This window comes from Marmota monax, unplaced genomic scaffold (genome assembly GCF_021218885.2).
Source record: "Marmota monax isolate L192 unplaced genomic scaffold, Marmota_monax_Labrador192_F-V1.1 WCK01_AAM20220418_F8-fsc00022, whole genome shotgun sequence".
Lineage (NCBI taxonomy): Eukaryota > Metazoa > Chordata > Mammalia > Rodentia > Sciuridae > Marmota > Marmota monax.
The window spans coordinates 21846583-21868661 of record NW_026695215.1 but is presented as its reverse complement, the minus strand read 5'-3'; the positions used below and the strand labels follow the sequence as shown (position 1 = coordinate 21868661).

The 22079-nt window shown below is 44.7% G+C and overlaps 1 protein-coding gene across 1 annotated transcript in view; it reads left to right on the top strand.

Moving 5' to 3' along the window:
• The window catches only part of Bfsp2 (beaded filament structural protein 2), a 62734-nt gene that overhangs the window by 31755 nt on the left and 8900 nt on the right, over positions 1-22079 (top strand). Inside the window, exons 2-4 of the mRNA XM_058574930.1 lie at positions 3160-3242; positions 8617-8773; positions 9804-9965. Of these exons, the coding sequence (XP_058430913.1) occupies positions 3160-3242; positions 8617-8773; positions 9804-9965 (402 nt within the window). The remainder of the gene's footprint in view (positions 1-3159; positions 3243-8616; positions 8774-9803; positions 9966-22079) is intronic.

The window sequence follows — 22079 nt, the reverse complement described above, 5'->3', positions numbered from 1 at the left end:
CCTGAAATATTTAACAATCGACTCTCACCAGCCAGCTCCAGCATGTGGCTGGGCACACATGTAGTGATCAGTAAATTTAACTGACCCTCCCTCTTCCTTTGCTGTCCACAGCCCTGGGGGAGATTTCATGAAGGTTTTCCCAAGTGGAGACAAAGACATTCTCTGTTCCCCTGCAGGCTCCTTACCTTTGGCCTCAACCCCTCTGGGCCATCATCCCAGTCCTCAATCTGAGCTAAACCTCAGGGAAGGTCCTAATCCTGCTCCTGGCCCCTGACTGGTCTTTTCTCCAGCTGAGAAGCCAAAGAACAACTAACTACAGAGAAGGGGTTGACTATGCTTAGTGGGGAGGACTCCTCCCTATGGCTAGAGAGTGGAGACTGCGGGTTTATTTTAGGATCTCTGTCTGGGAAGGAGATGGGTAAACAGGGCCAGCAAGCTGTACTTTGGCAAGCCAGGGCCTATAATTAGGCTCTGGTTGAGGGTGAAATAAACCCCTGGTTGTTACTAAACAACAGAAAAAGCAGGAAGGCCTCCAGTTTCTCCAGCCATACAAGCCTCCAAGGACAGACATTTGGACAGAGCCGCCCTATCTACAGGAAGCATCCAAATTACCCTCAGAAGGCACTCGTGTTCCTTCCCAGACCAGAGTGGGAACTCAGAGGTCACCCAGGAGTAAGGACACTGAGAAGCAGAGCTCGGCCTCACCTCACCTTCAAGCCCTCCGCATTTCCTCCCCAGCCCCTTTACGGGTTGACGACCCCAGGCATCCTCTTCCTTATAAACAGTTTCCAATAAACCAGAGAAATGTCACCAACTCACTCCGTACAGGACAAAGCAAAGCCACAGTTTTGTGGGACAAAGTCCAAAAGTCCAGCGGTGTTGATTCTGCCCAGCAGGACTCTGGGGTGACTAGGTTTCTACTCATCTTTCTGCTTTTCCAGAATTTAATCCCCCCCCCCCACACACACACACCAAGGCTTTGTTTGGGAGTTTTTTGTTTCTTTTATTTTTTGCTGTCTACAGCCTGGGTCCCAAGTTCAAAACGTCAAAATAAATACACAAATAAAATTAAGTTGTACCAAAGCGGAGAACTTAAGAGTTTTGGGTCCTTCACCTGCACACGTCCCCTCCTGGGTCCTGTAACTTATTCTAGTCCCTTACATTAATTAATTAATTAATTAATTATTGGTATCAGAGATTGAACCCAGGGGTGCTTAACCACTGAGCCACATCCTCAGCCCTTTTTATTTTTCATTTTGAGACAGGGTCTCACTAAGTTGTTTAGGGCCTCGCTAAATTGCTGAGGCTGGCTTTTTGAAATTGTGATCCTCCTGACTCAGCCTCCCCAGCCACTAGGATTATACACATGCGCCCCTCAGTCAGTTAAAATTCTTTTTCTTAAAGAGGTTCTCCCAAGTTTTATCAGCGAATGCCCTGCATCCCTCTGCATCAGCCCCTGCGTGGCCACTAGTCTGAACCACTTTTGAAGCAACCTTCTTTATAACTTTTATAACCTTCTGCATTGGTCGTTTTTGAGCACACAGTCTGGACACCAGCCATGACCCAAGGTCCAATGCTTGAGTGGAACATTTTCCAGAGGCATCACTGTGAAAAATCAGCCTCAAATAGTCAACTGTAAAATGTTATCTTGAAAGTACAGGTGAAGAGCCGTGATGAGGGAAGGCTGAGGAGCCCAGGGGCAGAAGCAAGTCCCATCTAGGGAGGTAGCAATGATTATGCACCCCTCTTGTACCAATATGGTCACCTTATTTTGTTTCATTCCATTGAATTTCCCACTGGCAAAACTAATCTTTTCTCTGTTCTGGCCTGGCCCTCGGGCACACTGCAGAAGGGATAAACTAGGATCCTCCCCCATTTATTTCTGATCTTATTCCTGTCTTTTGTCTTTGGTGTGTGGAGTCCTTCTTCTAGTCAGTAAAGAACTTGCAACTAAAGATAGAAACCCACAAGTGGGATTGCTGAATCATGTGGTTGTAAGTGTTTTGAGGAACCTGCAGACTGTCTTCCAAAGTGGCTGCACTAATTCACATCCCTGCCATCAGGAGTCCTTCCCTCCACGTCCTCGCCAGCACTTGTGATCCTTCATCTTTTTGATAACAGACATCCTAACTGGTGCAATGTGATATATCTTCTTGTGGTTTTCATTTGCATTTCCCTGAGGATTGTTGGTGCCAAGCATGTTAATTAGCTTGATTTAATCATTCCACAATGCAAAATAAACATTTTTAAAAAGCAGATGGCACCCATAAATACATGAAATTATTATTTGTCAATTAAAAATAAAAGATTTTTTAAAAGAACTTGCTATATATATAAATAATACACATATGTATGTGTGCATCTATGTATATATGTTTATGTATATGTGTAAATACATATGGGTGTTGTATATATACACACTAGTGTGTGTGTGCATATATATATATAAGCATATATATATGCTTATATATATATAAGCACACTATATTTACATACACTAGTCCCTACCTATGGGGGACCAAATTTGAAAACTACTCTTCAAGCCTCCAATGAAACCCTGAGGGTGAATGAAATTCTACCGTCACACTACATGGTGGCCACCTGCCACGTGTGGTTATTTAAATTTAAATTAAATTGAATTTTCAGCCCCTCAGCCCCTGCTTGCTCCATCTTGAGTGTCAGTAGCCACATGTGGCCACCGTGTTGTACGTGCTGATCTAGAACTTGCCCGACACCACAGGAAGTCCTACTGGGCTGCATTGGTCTAGAGATTTCATCTCGACGGGCTTCAGAGGCATCTGTGATTGGATAGTGTTAACAGTTGCTAAGCAAAGCCAGTGACACTTTGTCTTAAGGAGTCAGAACTCTTCCCCGGAGAGTCAGAGCTCCTCACTGTGAGAGGGGCTGCGGGCAAGTCTGCCTTTGAATGATCCTTTTGTTCCAAAAATCAAACTCTAAAAACTCCTAAGAGACATCCAGAAGTTGGGCCTTCTAATGTCTTCCTCCTCCCCCTTTTCAATTAATTCTAAAAACATGTAGGGAAATTAATTCTAAAAACATTCGCCTGGTGAAAGGTGCTTCCTGTTCCCCAGAGCCTCTGTGTCCCACGCGGGTCACAGTGGTCAGAAACCTCACCTCCCTTGATGTGTGTCATTGCAGGTGGGCGAGGCCGTTCTGGAAAATGCCAGGCTCATGCTGCAGAATGAGACTCTCCAGGCAGGTGCTGATGACTTTAAAGAGAGGTAAGGCTCTGCAGCAGAGGGGACGTCCCCTCCACGCCCCCAGAGTCCTGGGCAACACAGACCACACTGTCCTGGTATCCACATCCATCCTCATGGGAGGCTGGGGTAAGATAACAGAGGCCCAGGAGACTCCAGATCCATAAATGTTAGGCCAAGGGCACTTGGTTTAGAGCAGGGTTCTCAAGCTCTTGGGTGCATCCTGATCACTCTGGGACCTTACAGAAATCACCGACTGCTGGGCCCCACCCTGAGTTTCTGATTCCAAGGGTCTGAAGTGGCACCTGACATTTCCATTTTTAATGAGTTCCCAGGTGTGCTGATTCTGCTGCTCCTCACACCATACTTTGAGAAACACTGGTTTAGAGTAAGGGCTTGCAACCCTGGCTGCATATTGGAATTACCTGGATACCTAAAATACCAGCACACAAACCCCAAGTAATAATTCAATCAAAATCCCTGGCAGTGGGGCCTGGGCTTCAGGATTTTTAAACCTCACAGGTACCTTACCATGTACCCAGGCCTGAGAACCGCTGATATAAAGTTTAACACAGTATTTCTTCATGTGTGATGTGCATAGTATTTATGCAGGTTGTTTTAAGTAATATAAGAACAAACATTTTATTTTTAACAGTGATGTATTTATTCTTATAGTTATCTTCTGTTTATGACCCATGAGGTTATTTTCCCACTATAGTAGCACCATTTAGAGTAGCAACTTAAAGTTTATTTTATAAAAGAGATTTACTGGGGGAGGGGCTACCAGGGGTGATTAACCACTGAGCCACATCTCCAGCCTTTTTTGTGTTTTATTTAGAGATAGGGTCTCACTGAGTTGCTCAGGGACTCGATAAATTGCTGAGGCTGGCTTTGAACTTGAGATCCTGCCTCAGGCTCCTGAGCTGCTGGAATTACAGGCAAGCACCACCATGCCCAGAACATTTATTTTATTTTTTGTGGTGCTAGGGATTGAACCCAGGGCCTTATGCATGTGAGGCAAGCACTCTACCAGCTGAGCTATCTCTCCAGCCCAAGATTAACCTTTTCAGTAGCTACATTTAAGGAAAAATAGAAAGTAAATAGTGATGCGGGGGGCTATGCATTTAGAGCAAAATCATATAGAAGAGTGAAGTTTGGGAAACAGTGGTCAAATGGAGAAGCAAAATGAGGAAGACCTTGAGGGAGAGCATCCTGGGAGCTGGGTTCGTGGATGGGCAATGGGATTATTTCAAGGGACTCTTCCCCTAAATTGATGAAGACAAGAGAGGAAAAGTACATGGTTTGGAGTCTCCACAGAAGAACCTGATCCCATTACCATCTTATCTAAGGATGAGGACACCTTAGGGTAAACTTGAGAGCCCAGGTTTCTCCGTCTGCTAAATGTATCTCCATTATAAGTCACCCTGGGGTCAAGGAAATTCTCAGCCAAACAGTGTGGCTGGGTCACCCACGTCCCATTCAGAGCAGCCCCATGGAGTGAAACCAGCACCCCAGCCTCTGACAGCTATGCAAAGAGAGACTCCAGTGGACATAAAGCCACATGCAGTAACTTTTAAATAGCAGGTATGGTGGCACACACCTGTAATCCCAGCAATGTGGGAGACTGAGGCAGGAGGATCACAGGGTTGAGGCCAGACTCTGCTACGTAGCAAGACCTGGTCTCAAAATATAAATAAATAAATAAATAGGACTGGGGATCTAGTTCAGTGGTAAAGCGCCCTTGGGTTCCATCCTCAGTAACACAAAAATAAATAAATGAATAAATTTAAAATGGAACTTCATAATAGTATGAAATTAAGGGAGGAACTGGCTGCAATTTATTTCACTCATTCATCCACTGATGCATTTATTTATTCACACACACACTTCTTCCATGCCACAGACTAGCACGTGACACACCAAAAAGCAAGGACTTGGTCTATTTCACTTCTCGCTATCACAGTGCCAGGCTCGAGATAAATGCTCCACAGATACTTGTTGAATCAATAAACGAATCAATTCAACAAATATTTGAATGCCAGCTCTGTGCCCGGCGCCATGCCAGGTGCTGGGAATGAGGTGAACGGGACGTGGTTCCAGACCTCAGGGCCAATGTTAAAGTCGCCGTAGGGATAATGACATTGCAGGATGGATGAGCACAGGTGAGGAAGGTCATTTAGCTCTGCCAGGTGATACCCAGTTTGGGTCCCAAAGCTCAGGTAGGAGTTGGCCTGGCCACCAAGAAGGCACACGTGTAAGGACAGAGGTGGGGAACACAGATAAGGCTGGAAACCCAGAGAGAGGCCAAATCCTAGGAGACCTTGTCAGTCCTACCAAAGATTGTGCCAATATAAGAGCAGCGAAACCCACAGAAAGAGTGGGTGATGAGCAGTGATTCATGGAGACCAGATTTAGCTCTAAAGAGGTCTCTGCATTGATGAGAGATATGTGATTTATTTTGAGACCAGGTCTTGCTAAGTAGCAGAGTCTGGCCTCAACCCTATGATCCTCCTGCCTCAGTCTCCCACATATGCTGGCAAGATGCTCCCACAAGGCCAGCAGGAGAGAGGGGACTGGGCCAGGACTGGGAGTTGTTGGAAAATAAGGTAGATCTGATTATTAAGGAGGCTGAAGTCCTCTGATCGGAACACTGACCCTGTGTGGTTAATGATGGTCACTCTGGAGCCACACTTAGAGGAGGCAACTCGGAGGCCATTGTAGTTCAGGCACAAGGTGTTGAGGGCCGGCTCAGGACGGTAGCCACAGCTGACTTAAGCAACCGTCTAAGAAAGTATCGTCAGGATCTGACAATAATCTGCATACCCAGTCTGAAAAGAGGAAGCAAAGGTCAATTCCAGGTTTTGAACCTGGGCTAAGGAGAAGACCTGTGATTCTATTTACTGAAATAAGAATGGAGGAGGGAATGCCTGTCCAGCTTTCAGGGCTACGCGACGAATTCAGAGCTGAGTGGTGGTGAAGGAGCCCAGGAGAAGTGGCGGGGCTAGGCCAGGCCGTTCTGGGTGTCAGGAGCTCAGAGGTGCTCACTAAAGACTTCAGGGTGGAGGGAAAGGGAAAGAGGGGAGCAAGAGAAGGCTAAAATCTTACATCAGCCTTGGGGGCATCACAGGGCGTTTTGAATCCTTAGAGAAATTGAAAAAAAAAAAAGTCTATATGGGACCTAAGGGCACAAACAAATCCTGATTGACAATACATTCCTTCCTAAATAATACATTCCAGTAGAAAATCTAATCCTACAGAAAGGGGTTCACAAGAATGCTTCAGAAGCCATCCCCTGAGAGCTGATTCAAGGTGCAGGTCTCCTTGATCCCTTCATTTAACTTTTTGTTTGTTTGTTTGGTTGGTTGGTTAGGTTTTTCATGCTGGGGATCCAACAAAGACCTCTACCACTGAGCCACATCCCCAGCCCCGCTGACGGGTCATACAAACCCAAGAGGGACCGTGAAGACTAAGGATGGCAGAATTGGCATTAAAAATGACCCCACCACACATTAGAACAATGCGCCAGTGAAATTGAAAGAGGACAGATATCAACTTCTACTTTGGGGTTTGGGGAAATCGGGCTTTGAGGAGCTCTGGTGGAAATGCTCCGGGGTTCAGGTTGACAGGAGGTTCGAAATGAGTCAGCAGCAAACACGGCAGGTCACCAAATGAGCAAATGTGCTAACAGACGAAAAGCCACAAAATCAATCTTGGGGACCACGATGAAAAGAATTCGAGTCAAACAAAGGAGCAGAGGGCCTCACAGGAATCTGAATTCATCCAGCAACATCTGGAGTTCAGAGTTCAATTCTCTTGTTTCATATTTTAAGATAGACACAGACCAATAGAAGCATTTCTGATTAGTCCACAAATATATCTGAAGCCTAAAGTGGGGTGCAGGGAACGCAAAGAGGGGAAGGCCGCAGTCCCTGCCCTTGACGATTATGTGGAAGCCATCTACCTGAGGAATGGAGGAAGGAACTGAAAACATTTAATCTGAAAAAGAAAAGGCTTGTGGGGATGGGGTGTGGGGGGAGGACACTAAATATCTGTAGGACTGCCAATGGAAGGGTCAGCGGACCCTGGGTGTTCCAGATATTAGAACTCAAGAGTTTTACAGGAATCGAGATTTAAACTCTTGGAGGAAGCAATCCAAAGATGGAAAGGTGACCTTAAAAGGTGACAATTTGGGGCTGGGGATGTGGCTCCAGCGGTAGCGTGCTCCCCTGGCATGCGTGCGACCCGGGTTCGATCCTCAGCACCACATACAAACAAAGATGTTGTGACCGCCGAAAACTAATAAATAAATGTTAAAAATTCAAAAAAAAAAAAAGGTGACAATTTGGCCAGCCCTGGAAATAAGCAAGCAGAGGCTGCGATGATGGTCTGTCAGGAATGCCATCGAGGGATTGTCACGGGGCAGGGGTTTGTCTGTGGAGCTCTAAAGTCCCTTATAATTCTAAGACCCTAAGAGGCTTCCTGGAAGGAGCAGTGTGCGACTCCTCCCTTCTGGGGAACGGATGGAGGTCAGGTGTGAAGTTTGCATGTCATAGCCAAGGAAGGGCGGGAACCGCACCGGGAGAAATCGGCAAAGATGGCAGGTAGTTTCTAGAAAGAAAGTTCTGCTGCAAACCAGAGATTTTGAGAACTAGGATTGAAACAACACAGAGTAGGCAGTTTAGATGTGTGTGTGTGTGTGTGTGCATGCACGCATGAGTGTGCATGTACACACACTGGTGCACACGTGCATGTTATTACATACGTTGTAGGTGTTTAAAACTCTGGATATTTCATATATAAATCCTAGCTTCCTGCTTCTCTGGAAGAGATCTGTGTCGAGCCCCTTCCCACACAGTGGAGAGAAACTGGGCAGCAGCGCCCCCTATAGGTTAACATCGAGTTCTGCAGTGTACTTCCACCCCCACCTTTCCCTTGGGGTCCCTCATCCACATTCCCCATTTGGGTTTGCAGCCACAGCTGGGAATTTCAGCACAGTCCCCATTTGGGGATTCCCCAGCCTGGACCTTAGCAGGACCTCAGTGATGTCCATTAAATGGTCCTCAGGTGAAAAGGAAGACAATTCAGGACAGCGATGAGGATGCTGGACCCCTTACAGGGATCTGAACTCCTGGACAAGCCTTCCCTAGAGAGCTGAGCTCCAAAGGCCCCAGGAGGGTGGCAGCCCATGAAGCCAGCTTACCAGATGTTAGCTGCGATCACTTTCATGTTAGGACATTGACCCGGGAACAACCAACAGGGGTCTCAACGTTATTGGAACAAATAACTTTTTAAACATTCATTGTCTGTCCCATAATTGGCCTTCCGGTAGTCTCTGTAATCTGATTTTTTTTTTCTTTTGGGTCAGCCAGATATGCTGATTGAGTTCCTTTACCTGCAGATATGAAAATGAGCAGCCATTTCGCAAGGCAGCGGAAGAGGAAATTAGCTCTCTGTATAAAGTCATTGATGAAGCTAATTTGGCAAAGATGGATCTGGAGAGTCAAATAGAAAGTCTGAAAGAAGAACTTGGCTTTCTGTCAAGGAACTACGAAGAGGTGGGTGGCACCGGGATGGCAGGGTTGACCACAGGGACAAGGCGCTGGCCTGGCCATAGCCACCAGAACTCCTCTTGGCCTCTCTGCATTATTCACTGCCTGCCCAGGTCTGCAGGGAAAAGACCAGTGAAATACTATCAAATCCTCAAAGTGGGTCAGGTTTCCCTAGAAGTCAAAACTCAAATGGCTTCGGGAACCAGGATGCTACATAAATGAGGGAAGCCGCAGGTCTAAGCTGAGGAGAGAGAGAGAGATGGAATCTATTTTGACTGAAGGGTGTATTTCCTTCCCCAAAGCATTCCACTCCAGATACTTTTTCAACCCTGTCTAGGATCAACAAGATAACTCTGAGCTCAGACCTAAACTGTGGATCACACATACTCATGAATAAAACTAGGTCAGATCTTTGAATGACAGGACGAAAGGACACCTTCTACCGTCACTTGGTCCATCCAGTTCCCCCAGCACTGCACTGACTCTAAACCACCTCATCACATTATTGTCTGGTCCACCATTTAAAGTTCTTCCAGTTAAAAGAATCCAAACCCACTTAACAACATTCCCATCAGGAAGTTCCTCTTTGTGTCCAACCTAAGCTAACCAGCCACTGTAAGCCCACTTCCTGCTGCTCCTATCTCCATCATTTCAGACCACGCTCTGACAGCAACCCTTTAGAGACTCCAAAGTTATCCTTAAATGTCTTTTAGCCTAGCCTGACTTTATGCCTAAGTATTCTTCCATACTTTGTTTTTGTTTTTATTTAGTTAGTTATGTATTTTGATTTTTGCTTGGGGCCTGGCCTTGTGGATATGGCCTTGGGCATTTGTAATGCCCAAGAAATGCACCCTTGGGAAGGGAACATGGTTCCTATGCCAGGAGGAGGAATAGGGACTTTGCCCGTCTCCATAAGACCCATGTTTGGCAGAGAGAAGCAAAAGTCCTGTGTGCGGGGCCGGCCTTCTGCTGGCTAGAATCCCATGGCTTTGCTTTTTCTCCTGGAACTCACCTGGGGTGTTCTTGTCGTTTTCAGGATGTAAAGGTGCTGTACAAACAGCTCGCAGGGTCTGAGCTGGAGCAAATGAATGTTCCCATGGGCACTGGTCTGGATGGCATCCTTGAGACAATCAGGATTCAGTGGGAGAGAGACGTTGAAAAGAATCGGGCGGAGGCAGGAGCCCTGCTCCAGGCTAAGGTAAGAGGCAGGGCCAGCATCCTGCACCCAGCCCCTGGCCCAAGGAGCCCAGGCAAACATGAAAGGCGTCATCTTGCAGGAGAAGAAATGCAATGGCTGAGCAGCAAGCTCAGTCTCATTTAACATTGAAAAAATACAAATTAACATATTAACTTTTTTTTTCAGTATTGGGGATTGAACCCAGGGGCACGTGACCACTCAGCTACACCCCAGAGCTCTCTTCATTTATTTTTTTAAATCTTGAGACAGGGTCTCCCTAAGTTGCCCAGGCTGGCCTTGGACTTGCAATCCTCCTGCCTCAGCCTCTGGAGTCTCTGGGGTTACAGGCATGCACTAATACATGTAAACAATAATAATTTTTTGTGGACCTATTTAAAAGCAGAAGATGGTTCAAATGATAATCCCAGCAGGTATGCAGAAAAGTAGCTTTTTTGCTGGGTTATTGAAGAGCACAAACCAGTATAACACCCTTGAATAAGGGATTTGGAAATATATATCAAGAGCCTTAAAAGCTCCATATCTACCAGCTGAAAAACCTATATCCTTAAAAAAAAAATAACTGAAAATATAAGGGCTGGGGTATAGCTCAGTGGTAGAGTGCTCGCCTAGCATGCACAAGGCCCCAGGTTCAATCCCCAACACTGCAATAAAAAAAGAAAATACTAATAGTTAATGCCCAAATACACTCACTGAAGCATTATAAAAGTGAAAGGAAATGGGAGCCAAAGTATATACATGTTTGATAATAGGAGAGAGGCTAAGCCACAAGCTCACTATGCTGTGTGCCATAAGATAGAAAGCAGTCCTTAGGAATGGCATTTACAAAGTATTTACGAGAAGATGGGAGAATGTTCATGGTAAATGAGGAAACAGGAAAAAGCAGAATGGTATATTCTAGGGGCCAACAAGCTTTTTTGAAAGGACTAAATAGTAAATATTTCAGACTACAGAGGCTGAGTGGTCTCTGTTGGAACTGCTCAGCTCTACTACGGTAGCATGAAAGGCACCAGAGACCAAGGGAGGGACAACCATGACTGTGTTCCAATAAAACTTTATTTACAAAAAAAAAAAACAAAACAGGAGCTTAGCCCTGTTTGGTCTTCTGGTAGCCGTGTGTCCGTGCCTGGTATGTGCAATAGAGTAAAGCATTCAAGCAAGGGAACTGGGCCTCAAGAAACATTAACAGGGCTGGGGGTGTGGCTCAGTGGTAGAGCACTTGCCTACCCTGTGCAAGGCCTTGGAACCAAAAAAATAAAGAAAGCAAAGAGGACTAATAGATTAATGGTGCTGGCTGGGGTGGCACATACCTACACCCCAGCAACTTGGGAGGCTGAGGTAAGAGGATCTCAATTTGGAGGCTAGCCTTAGACAACTTAGCAGGAACCTGCCTCAAAATTTAAAAAATAACATTTTGGGCTGACGATGTCACTCAGTGTTAGAGCGCCCCTGGGTTTGATCCACAACATCACAAAAGAAGAAGAAAAGAGAAGGAAAAGAAAGAAAGGCCTATTAATGGTATTAGCCGTGGTTTTCTTGGAGTAATGGATTATTCTGACACTTGGAGGTATTTTTTTCTTTTTTGGTTTTGAATATTTCTCAAATTTTTCTTAAGCAGTAAGAATTATACTCAAGGGGGGGAAAGCAACTTTTATTAAAGTCTCATGAACAGCAAAGGAATTAACCAGAAAAATAGAATGAAGAAGATTGTTTTTGGCCGGGAGGGGTCACTGGGGATTGAACTCAGGGGCACTCAACCACTGAGCCACATCCCCAGCCCTATTTTGTATTTTATTTAGAGATGGGGTCTCACTGAGTTGCTTTGCACCTCACCGTTGCTGAGGCTGGCTTTGAACTCACGATCCTCCTGTCTCAGCCTCCCGAGCCACTAGGATTACAGACATGCACCACTGCGCCCTGTGCTAGAATATAGATGTTTTGTTCTTCCCTTCTCCGTCTCCCACCCATTCTTGGTGCTGAATTTTGAGGCAGAGGATGCAAAAAAGCAGAAGAGCAAGGAGAATGCAAAGGCGTGGGGACAGACGGTAGCTGTTTGAGTAAAGGCCAGAGGGCCACCTCGGTGCTCTGTGTTTTCAGTCAGAAGTTCTAATCCTGGTTCCCCAGCAGAATTATCTCAGAGCATTTTCCAAAACGCTGGTGCCTAGGCTCCATTCCAGAACAATTAAATCAGAAGGAGCGGAGGGACTTTGTGGTTTTTGCCAAGCTCTCTGGATGATTCTAACACGCAGCCAGGCTTGAGAATCAGTGATGGTTACAAAAGCCACCCAAGGAAACCAGGAGAGCCCGTTCTGTGCTTTCTTCTGCCACGCCCCCCACCCCTACCCCGGACCCCCAAGGACCAACAGGAACCAGCAATGATCTTTCCCAGTTCTGGAACCCCCCCCCCATTTTCACTAACCCAAGAAACATCTTATAATCCCCCATTCCTCCACCCCTTGGCCTTTTGTTTTGATAACTTCTTTCCTTTCTGTTCATCAATTCCTTGAGTCAGATCACGACCAACACTTTCTGTGGCAAATGGTACCCAGCACCTCCAGAAAATGACCCCCCCCCATACACTTCTGCCCAAACTGGTAGCAGATATATAGACCAAGGAGGTGAAGTGAGGCCAAACCACGGATTCAGCTTTGCCTCTTCTTTTAAGAAACATGTGATCGAATCCCATTCCCTCTTTTTAGAGGTAAGGAAACTTGAGACCCAGAGAGCACAGCTGACTTTCCAAGGTTCCACAGCAAGATGGTAGCACCGAATTCAACGCCCCTGGCTCTTAGTGCAGGGATGTTTTCGCTTCATTGGTCTGCATGGTTTCTTTCCTAGCTTTGTTCCCAAAGCTGAATCCCAGAGGCCCAGTGGGATTTGCAATTTTACAACTGTCCCAGCATTGCTGGGATGTCTGCCATACTGTAGTGGCCTTTTCTTTGGCAAAAGGCAGGGCCAACAAGATTATCAAAACTAAATCCTGCTAGCCAGAAGCAGTGGTGCACACCTATAATCCCAGCGACTCAGGAGGCTGAGGCAGGAGGATCCCAAGTTTGAGGATCAGCCTCAGCAACTTAGCAAGACTATTCTCAAAAAAAAAAAGGGGGGGGCTGGGGGTATGGCTCAGTGGGTCGAGTGCCCTGGTTTCAATGCCTGATCTGAGGAAGGAAGGAAGGAAGGAAGGAAGTCCTTAAATCCTGCCTATCATGAATAAAAGAAAAAAGAAACTGGGCATTATTATTCACACCTCACCCCTTTGAGAATCATCACCAGTCCAACAGTAACTCCAACATTAATTCTGAACAGATTCATTAGTGTTTTTTTAATAGAGTAATCTGAAAGCTACATCTCAGAGAAAACAGACAGTTCTTGTTTTCGTTTGGCCGGGGCTGCCTGGGCCTCTTGCAGAGAGGCAGAGCTCAGAAAATATTTGCAGAATGAGTGAATTCCTCTGATCATCAACAAAGATCAGAACTGACAGCCAGAATTCCTCCAATAAATAGTTTTGTCAGCTGCAGTTCTCTGCCCTCGGCGGCTGACATTTGCCCGTCCTGAGCGTCTCTTGTCTGTTTCTTGGCAGCAGAGCATAAATGTGAAATGGCTTAGCGCACACGCCGGCTTTCAAAAGCTTTTGTAAAGAGAATGCAAACATGCATTTAATTACCTTTCAGCCCAAGGAGGCTGAAAATTAATTAACATGATTAATTCATGTCTTAGTTTAAGTTCCCCCAGAAGCAGATCTTGAGACAAATATTGGAAGTGGAAGCAGTTTATTGGGAAGTTAGTGAGCGCAGGGAGGAGACCCACAAAATTCCCGGTAAAGGAGAAGCAGAGAGGGAGCCAACAAAGAGTGTATTATGAAAGCAGCTACCCCCTGGAGATTGGCGCATAGGCCCAGGGGGATTCTGGGAAAGGGTCTAGACTGCAGGAGGGGAGAGGCTGGGAGCTGGGGTATTAATGCTCTCTCCTGTCAGTCCTCCCCCATCTGCTAACAGAGTGACCTTTCAAAGGCTTCAGGGAAAGCTCTCAGACAGAGAGGCAGAATCCAGTGGGAAGCCCAGGAAGCGCTAAACCTTGAGGACCTGAGGGATGAGGGCAGGTGCCATGAGCACCTGCTACAACCTATCTGCCAACTCTTTTCTGGTTTTTAATTGTTAAAACTAGTTCTGGCCAAAGTCAGTACAGTGACCACACTCCCTTCAGCCAGGGTGGTCTGGTGTCAGGAACCTCGGGGGTCCAGGATTCTGAGCTGTATGGTTCAGGGGTTGCAGAATCAGGCTGGTTCAGAGAATGCATGTTCCTGAAGTCTGGCTCTTTGTTGTGTATTTGCTGTGGTTTCCTAACTCCAGGTACTTAGGGATACTCGGGAACTTCAAACAATGTGCTCCTACTCTCTAGACCTCCTGTTTAGCCTTGTGAAAAAAGAAAGAAAAAAAAACTTTATTTTTCTTTTGCACATGCTCTATCACTGGACTACATCCCTAGCCCTTCATATATATATGCTGTAAATGGAAACAATATCTTTATTTTTTTTAATGTGGTGCTTAGAATTGAACTCAGTGCCTCACTCATGCTAGGCAAACACTCTACCACTGAGCCACAACCCCAGCCCCTCTTATTTGTTATTTTGAGATAGGGGGTCTCCCTAAGTTGCAGAGGATAGCCTCCAATTTGTGATCCTCCTGTCTCAGACTCCCAAGTTGCTGGGATCACAGGTGTGTGCCATCACCCCCAGTTTAAAACTTTCCCCTTATGCTCTCACACAACTTCTGACACTCCTCCTGCCAGAGGACAAAATTACAACTTTGTTTAATGATCCTAATCGCCTTTATTTTCAATTCCAGGCTCAGGCAACACATCATTTTATAAGACAGAATAGTATTGTGGTGAGCAGAGGAGGTTGGTTTTATAGACAGAAAAGGGTTGAAGAAAGCAGAAATAACAATAAAAAAGTAGATTGGTCCTTTCAAAGTTATTTTCCTTGGGAAACCGGACCTGGGAGACAGAACAATAGAAAAAACCACCGATTGGTAAGCATCAGGTAAAGATTACAGCAGAGAGAAGAAATTCATTATCATGTGAATCGAAATGGGTTGGTGTGGGGAAATTTGGCTGCTCTCTCTCTAATCCTGATGATTTCTCTGAAGGTCAGAAGCAGCTTAGTTTTAGCTTAATGAGGTGGAACTTTAGCGTGAGTGACTCCATTTTGATTTCTAGCCTGGTCTGTTGGGGGCGGGTGCAGGAGTTTCATCTAAAACAATGTCCTCCTATCATTTTGATTTAACACACAAAACGTGTAGTCTCCAAATGCCAGCGGGGTGTCCCACAATTCAACTCAATTCTGACACCCGAGTTGCCATCAGGTCTCACGAGTTAAGGGCTCAGTCCCATAAGAATGCCCTGTCGTCGTCACAGATGACAATCACAAGTCTGGACCTCTTCCACTAATGACCAGCTGTGTGTGGGACCAAGAGCCACCTTCGCAGCACCTGTTCCCCAACTTGGAAGTTCAAGCCCCACACTTTCAGGGTTTTGTGCAGAACTCATTTCCTGGGTAGGATCGATCAGATCACCATCGTTGATTCAGTCTCTTTTTTTCCCTGGGACCAGGGGTGGGGCAGAAAGTTCCAATCTCCTCATCACATGAATGAATTTCCCAAGCCACCAGCACCCCGTCCTTAAGGGTAGCCCCAAAGACATCTCCTTAACCTAAACTCAGGTGTGGCTGAAAGGGGTTTGTTAGGAATGACTTAAGAAAGGACACACTCCTTTAACCTTTAACAACCTGAGCGATTTCAGGCCCTGGAGACAAAAACTAATTATAACAAAAGATGCTTCCACGGCTTTCTTTGTTCTTTTCTTTGGTGCTAGGGATTGAACCTATGGCACTTTATCAGTGAACTACATCCTCAGCCTTTTTATATTTTATTTTGTGACACGGTCTCTGCTAAATTGCTGAGGTTGGCCTGTGAACTGCCCCAGGCTGGTTCTTATTACTTAGGAAATCATAAGGATTTTAAGAGTTCTGCCCAGGAGCCAGGGACAAAGCCCAAATAGGAAAAATATATATTTCTCATTGTATCACAACATCACACCATGGAATGCATTCCCAGGTCTGTAGTCAGGTGGCCTTAAGAAGACCACCTTGAGGCTGCATGCAGTGACACATACTTGTAATCCCAGCAGCTTGGGAGGCTGAGGCAGGAGGATTACAAATTCAAAGCCAGCCTCAGCAACAGCAAGGTGCTAAGCAACTCAGTGAGACCCTGTCTCTAAATAAAATACAAAATAGGACTGGGGATGTGGCTCAGTGGTTGAGTGCTCCTGAGTTCAATCCTCAGTACCAAAAAAAAAAAAAAAAGACCACCTTAAGTTGAGAAATCACCAAAGGTCTTGCTGTCATTCCTAGATTTTTAAACTGAGGCGTTTCCATTTTATGGAGGTACAAATAAAAAAGAGAAATCTAATGCTCTGCCTTTATGTTGGCTGTGTTGAGATATCTTAGCACCCTTCTTCCCTAAAACTTTAGTGGAACCTGTGGGCTCAGACAATCATTCCATCAATCATTGTTAAAAGGCCTAGCTGGATGTAGTGGTGCACACCCGTAATCTCAGTGACTCAGGAGGCTGAGGCAGGAGGATCACAAGTTTGAGGCTAGGGAGACTCTGTCTCAAAATAAAATATTAAAAGGGCCAGGGATGTAGCTCAGTGGTAAAGCCCCCTAGGTTCAATCCCTAGAATCAAAACTTTTAAAAGACCTAAAATTCAGGAATAAAACTAATAACAGGGTGAGAACCATAAATCTTTGACATCTGAACAATAAACCTTTTCTGCTCATTCAATTCTCATGATAGGGCTAGGGATGAGGCTCACTGGTAGAGCACTTGCCTAGCATGTGTGAAGCTCCAGGTTCAATCCTTAAGACCACCAAGAGAAAAAAGAAACAGAATCAGTACAAATTCTTATGACAGCCTCATAAGCAGCAGCTATTTTTTTTTGGGGGGGGGGTACCAAGGATTGAACTCCGGGGCACTGGACCACTGAGCCACATGCTCAGCCCTATTTTGTATTTTATTTAGAGACAGGGTCTCACTGAGTTCCTTAGCGCCTCACTATTGCTGAGGCTGACTTTGAATGGGAGATCCTCCTGCCTCAGTCTCCCAACCACTGGGATCACAGGCATACACCACCACGCCCGGCTAGCAGCAGCTATCTTACTTCCCATTTTACCAGTGTATGGAATGGGAAGGAAAGAAGGAAAGGAACAGAGAGCTCCTAGCTTTTCCATGTTTCTGCCAAGGTTTTCTTTCACAGAATGCTGCCATTTCAAAGGTCCATAGGACCAACAGGAAAATGACGCTCTGGGGAGCCAAAAAAGACACTTTCAAGAATATGATGCAAATTTCCTCTTTCCTGTGGGTGCCAGTTCGTGATGATGAATAGAATCTAGAATTTCTTCCAACTGACCTTTTTCTTAAAATGTGTGATCTTCCTGGAAACAGGCCACCCAGCAAGCTCAGGGCTTCCAACGTCTCTGAATGAAGCTGTTTGGAATTCAAAAGGTTGAACTTCCCCACAGCTATGGCTGCACCCATGTGTTCACAGGAAGCCCTAAGAAGAATTGCCTAGCATTTCCATATTTGCTTACGTTGTAGAGAGCTTGGCAAAAGGGCCCCAGTTTACCCTTTTTTTGGCACTAGGAATTGAACCCAGGGGTACATAGCCACTGAGCCACATCCCCAGCTTGTTTAATATTTTTTATATTGAGACAGGGTCTCTGTAAGTTGCTTAGGGCCTCACTAAGTTGCTGAGGCTGGCTTGGAACTCAGAAATCCTCCTGCCTCAGCCTCCCAAGATGCTGAATTACAAAGCGTGCAGCCCTGTGCCTGGCCCTTTATTTAGTTTTAAAATCATTTATATTTTTACTTTAAAGATAACACATTGACTTCATTCAAAATTCAAATGTAGAAAAGTGAAAAGTAGCTTACAATCCAGTTCTTTTCTTTGGAGTGAATTAATGTTATTTTCTTGTGTCCTTTAAGAAAAATTTTATATATATATATATATATATATATATATATATGTATGTATATATATATATATATATATATATATATATATCCACAAATTGTAATATTCAGACCAGATTGCTTTACAACTGTATGATATTATATCACAAATTATATCACTACAGATTGTAAGTCAAAACCAGCTCACTGCCTGTTATTGCAAATAAAGTTTTATTGGAACACAGCCACACACTATTGGAACACAGTCATTTACATATTATCTATGCCTGCACTTTCACTGCATTAGCAGAGTGAATGGTTGCAACAGAGACCACATGACCTGCTGAGGCTAAAATATTTACTCTCTGGTCCTTCACAGGAAAAGTCAGTGACCCCTGCTCTGGCTAATGGATGCCCCAGAACCCATTTAGCCTCTGTGCTGTTGATAGCATGCAGGTGGCCTCCAATCTTTTGTTGTTACAAGTAAGAGTATAGTTACTATAATCTATAATTTTGTACATCCATCATTTCCAAAATATAGCAATGGATCTGTTGGATAAATTCCTTGATAAGGAATTTCTGGCTTGAAAACCGTGTGTCCTGGTAACTTTGAGAAGCAAGAGCCAAATTACCCTCTACAAGAGTTGCAACAATATACATTCCCATCAGAAATATTTGATTACCCTTTTCCCCACATCCTCACCAATATAGTACATATGCTCTTTGCCAATATTTTAGGTAAACAATGCTTATTCATTCTATCTCTATTTTGTATTTCCCAAAAGGAAGGTGGAACATCTTTTTATATACTAGGCTTCATACATATTTGCTTCTGTATGTACTACTGGCTCTTATCTTTTGCCCATTTTTCACCAGATTTTGTATTTTTTAATTACTGATTTGTCGTGGTTGGTCCTATGATATAAGTTGCATATATGTCCCCAGTTATTTGTCATTTTTAATTAGTTTATGGTACTAAACTAGTTTTCAAGTCATAGGTTAGCCAGTGAGGAAGGGTTATTACAAAAATACTTTAATTCAGATTTCTCCAACAATTATTTTAAAAAGGAGAATCTATTCTTCTCCCTCATGGCTGAGCTTCTTCTGCTACTTTGATCAATATAGTGTGTTTTCTAACGACCCAGGCGGACTGGGAGTCCACAAAGCCATTTTCTCATCTGTATTTAGCAGCTTTCTCAAGAGGCTGAGACTTGTTCCTATGCCCCAAAAAAGAGCAGCTTCAACAGATAGGCAGTTCTTTTTTATTTTTTTTCCCACATTTTTTAATAGGTGGCCAGGCAGTTCTTATATAAACTCAAGGAGAAAATTATGCTTGCCTACTCAGGCCAGCTGTTCTGCCCGTAATGAAGTTTTACCCAGTGAGATACACACTTCTTTTCAATTCCTGCTGAGGAGGACCCGTGTCACCAGAGTAGACTGAATGCCATCCAGCCTTTTCCCAAATAAATCCTACATCTAGCTAGGGGAGATTAGGAATATGTGTGCTACCTGTCAACAGCTGTCCTTAACTAAACACATAACATCCCATGACTGTAAAGTGATATTCAACTGCTGTAATAATGGTAACTGATCCTTCTAATGTGAAGATTTGGTCTAATTCCATCCCTGGTATATTCTCCTCTTCTTCCAGTTCCTAGCAGGTACCTGGCACAAACTGTAGACATTCAATAAAAATTGCTGGGTCTGGTGGTGCATACCTGGAATCCCAGTGGTTTGGGAGGCTGAAACAGGAGGATTGCAAATTCAAAGCCAGCCTCTGCAACTTAGCAAGACCCTGTCTCAAAATTAAAAAAAAAAAAAAATGGAAAAGGCTGTGGATGTGGCTCAGTGGTAAAGCGCCCCTAGGTTCAATTCATAGTTCCAAAGAAAGAAAGAAAAGAAAAAAGAAACTGTCAAGCATATTCTAGTTGTAAAAAACCATGTTAGGATCCCCCGGTGGGGGCGGGGGGAACAGGGGAGAGGTTGCCTCTACATACAAGGTACCCCCAATCTAATGTGGAGGTTGCTAGGGTAGGGACAGGAGGAAGGAATGGATAGAAAAGCCACTGTTCCCCAGGGCAGAAGGAGACACCCAGGAAAGCAGTGCCATCAGAGCATTTATTGAGCACTTAGCAAAGGCCAGTCACTGTTCTGTGCACTTGACAGGTCTAGATGGGTACTGCCATCAATGCTCTCAACTGCTAGGCTGAACTACACAGATCACAAATACGGAGGAATTCTGATTCATTGTTAGAAGGAGCAGGTGAGCCAGACATAGTGTCACCTACCTGTAAGTCCCAGCACTTAGGAGCCTAAGGCAGGACTATCACTTGACACCAGGAGCTTGAGACTAGCCTGAGCAACATAGTGAGACCCTGTCTCAAACAAAAACAAAACAAAAAAAGGGCTGGGGTAGAGCTTAGTGGTAGAGCACTTGCCTTGCATGTGCAAGGCCTGGATTCAGTCCCCCAAACCACAAAAAAAAAAGTCAAAAATAAAAATAAGCAAGAGGTATCTGTTGGGATATGAGCCTGGGGATGCCTTTGTCCTGAGGACTGAAAATTTTGCCAGACTTCTCTCAGGATCTTTCCAAACCAACCAACGTTCCCTTCTCTTCTATAAGCTAAGACCAGGAGCCCCTGGGCCTCCAGGGGACCACTGCTTCCCCTTTGCCTGTGACAGGGAACACAGTGAGGTTAGTATGTTCTTGTGAAATCTGGGAAGTGCGTAAGAGCCCAGACAGGCAGTTGCTCTCTGCAGCAGAACAACGTTCTTAGAAGGATGTTGTTCACCAGTTGCCAAAACCAGAGAGCTCCGGTGACTTGCTCAAACCCACAGAGCAACTGCTTGGGGGAAGGCAGAAGTCACCTTGCAACCCCCGAGTGGCCATGCTGGGTACAAGATCTGCCAAGAATCCACCAGCTAGTTTAGCATCTGGGACCTTCACCGCTCTCCCCACCCTCTGCTTCCTCCTGAGCATCCACTCTTCCCTAAGGCTGGTGGCACTTCTTCCAGTTCAGAGTCATGGCCAAGGCTGTTGGAAGAATGGCAAAGGTGGTCAGCAAAGTGGGGCAGGTTTGGAGATGGCTCTATTTCCCTTTTCTTCCTACACTTGTATCCCCAAAAGGCTAAATCTCAAATACTTGATTATGATTAAAATTTTTGAAATTTGAAAATCTTTATTTTACAATACACATATGTACCAGGCATGGTGAGTGGTGCATACCTGTGATTCCAGTGACTCAGGAGGCTAAGGCAGGAGGATTGCACGTTCAAGGCCAGGCTGAGCAGATTAGACCCCCATCTCAAAATAAAAAAATAAAAAGGACTGGGGATGTAGCTCAGTGATGGAGCATCTAGTCTTTAGAATGTTTTATCCCCCGTACTACCACCAAACAACAACAACATCATCATCATCATCATCATCATCATCATATCATCATCATTTGCTCTCCTGCCCCAGAAATATAGATGGAGTGCAAACATGAGCAGCTCAGCTCCTGCACAGAGGAGCCATGATTTCAAGCTGGTTTCAAAGGTTGGGGACCAATATGTTTGAATTTCATCACACACTCCACCAGCTGCCCTGAGTACCTACCTACAGGGTCCTGTACCCATCCTCAGGGACTAAGATAGCACACCTACTACTTGATCCAAGAGAAGAAATCTGGAGGCAATGGGTTGAAATGGAAATAGAAATAGAGTTATTATAATAACCAGAAAATATGAATCTAAAAATCCATTGGAAAAAAACAAGTACTTTTAGGTGAGTTAAAGCTACTACTCACTTGCACTCTGTTGATTTGAGGCATGGGATACAATATTAGATGACATTGGAGCTCAGAGTGACCAAATGAATTTTTTTTCTCTCTTTGAGGATTAAACTAGAAGAAAGTCTGTCCAATGCTGGCAGGTCTTTAACACCTCTGTTATTAATCTCACCTTTCAACAAATAGAAAAATAGACCTAGAGACTTGGCAGTTTAGCAGACAATGGTGGCTAAAATGTAAGAGTATTGGTTTTTGATTTTATTAATTTTTCAGTTATCTCCTATCAATGGCAGGTGAGGCTGTCTTATCAGTTTATATAGCAATCTAGAACTTTGCTT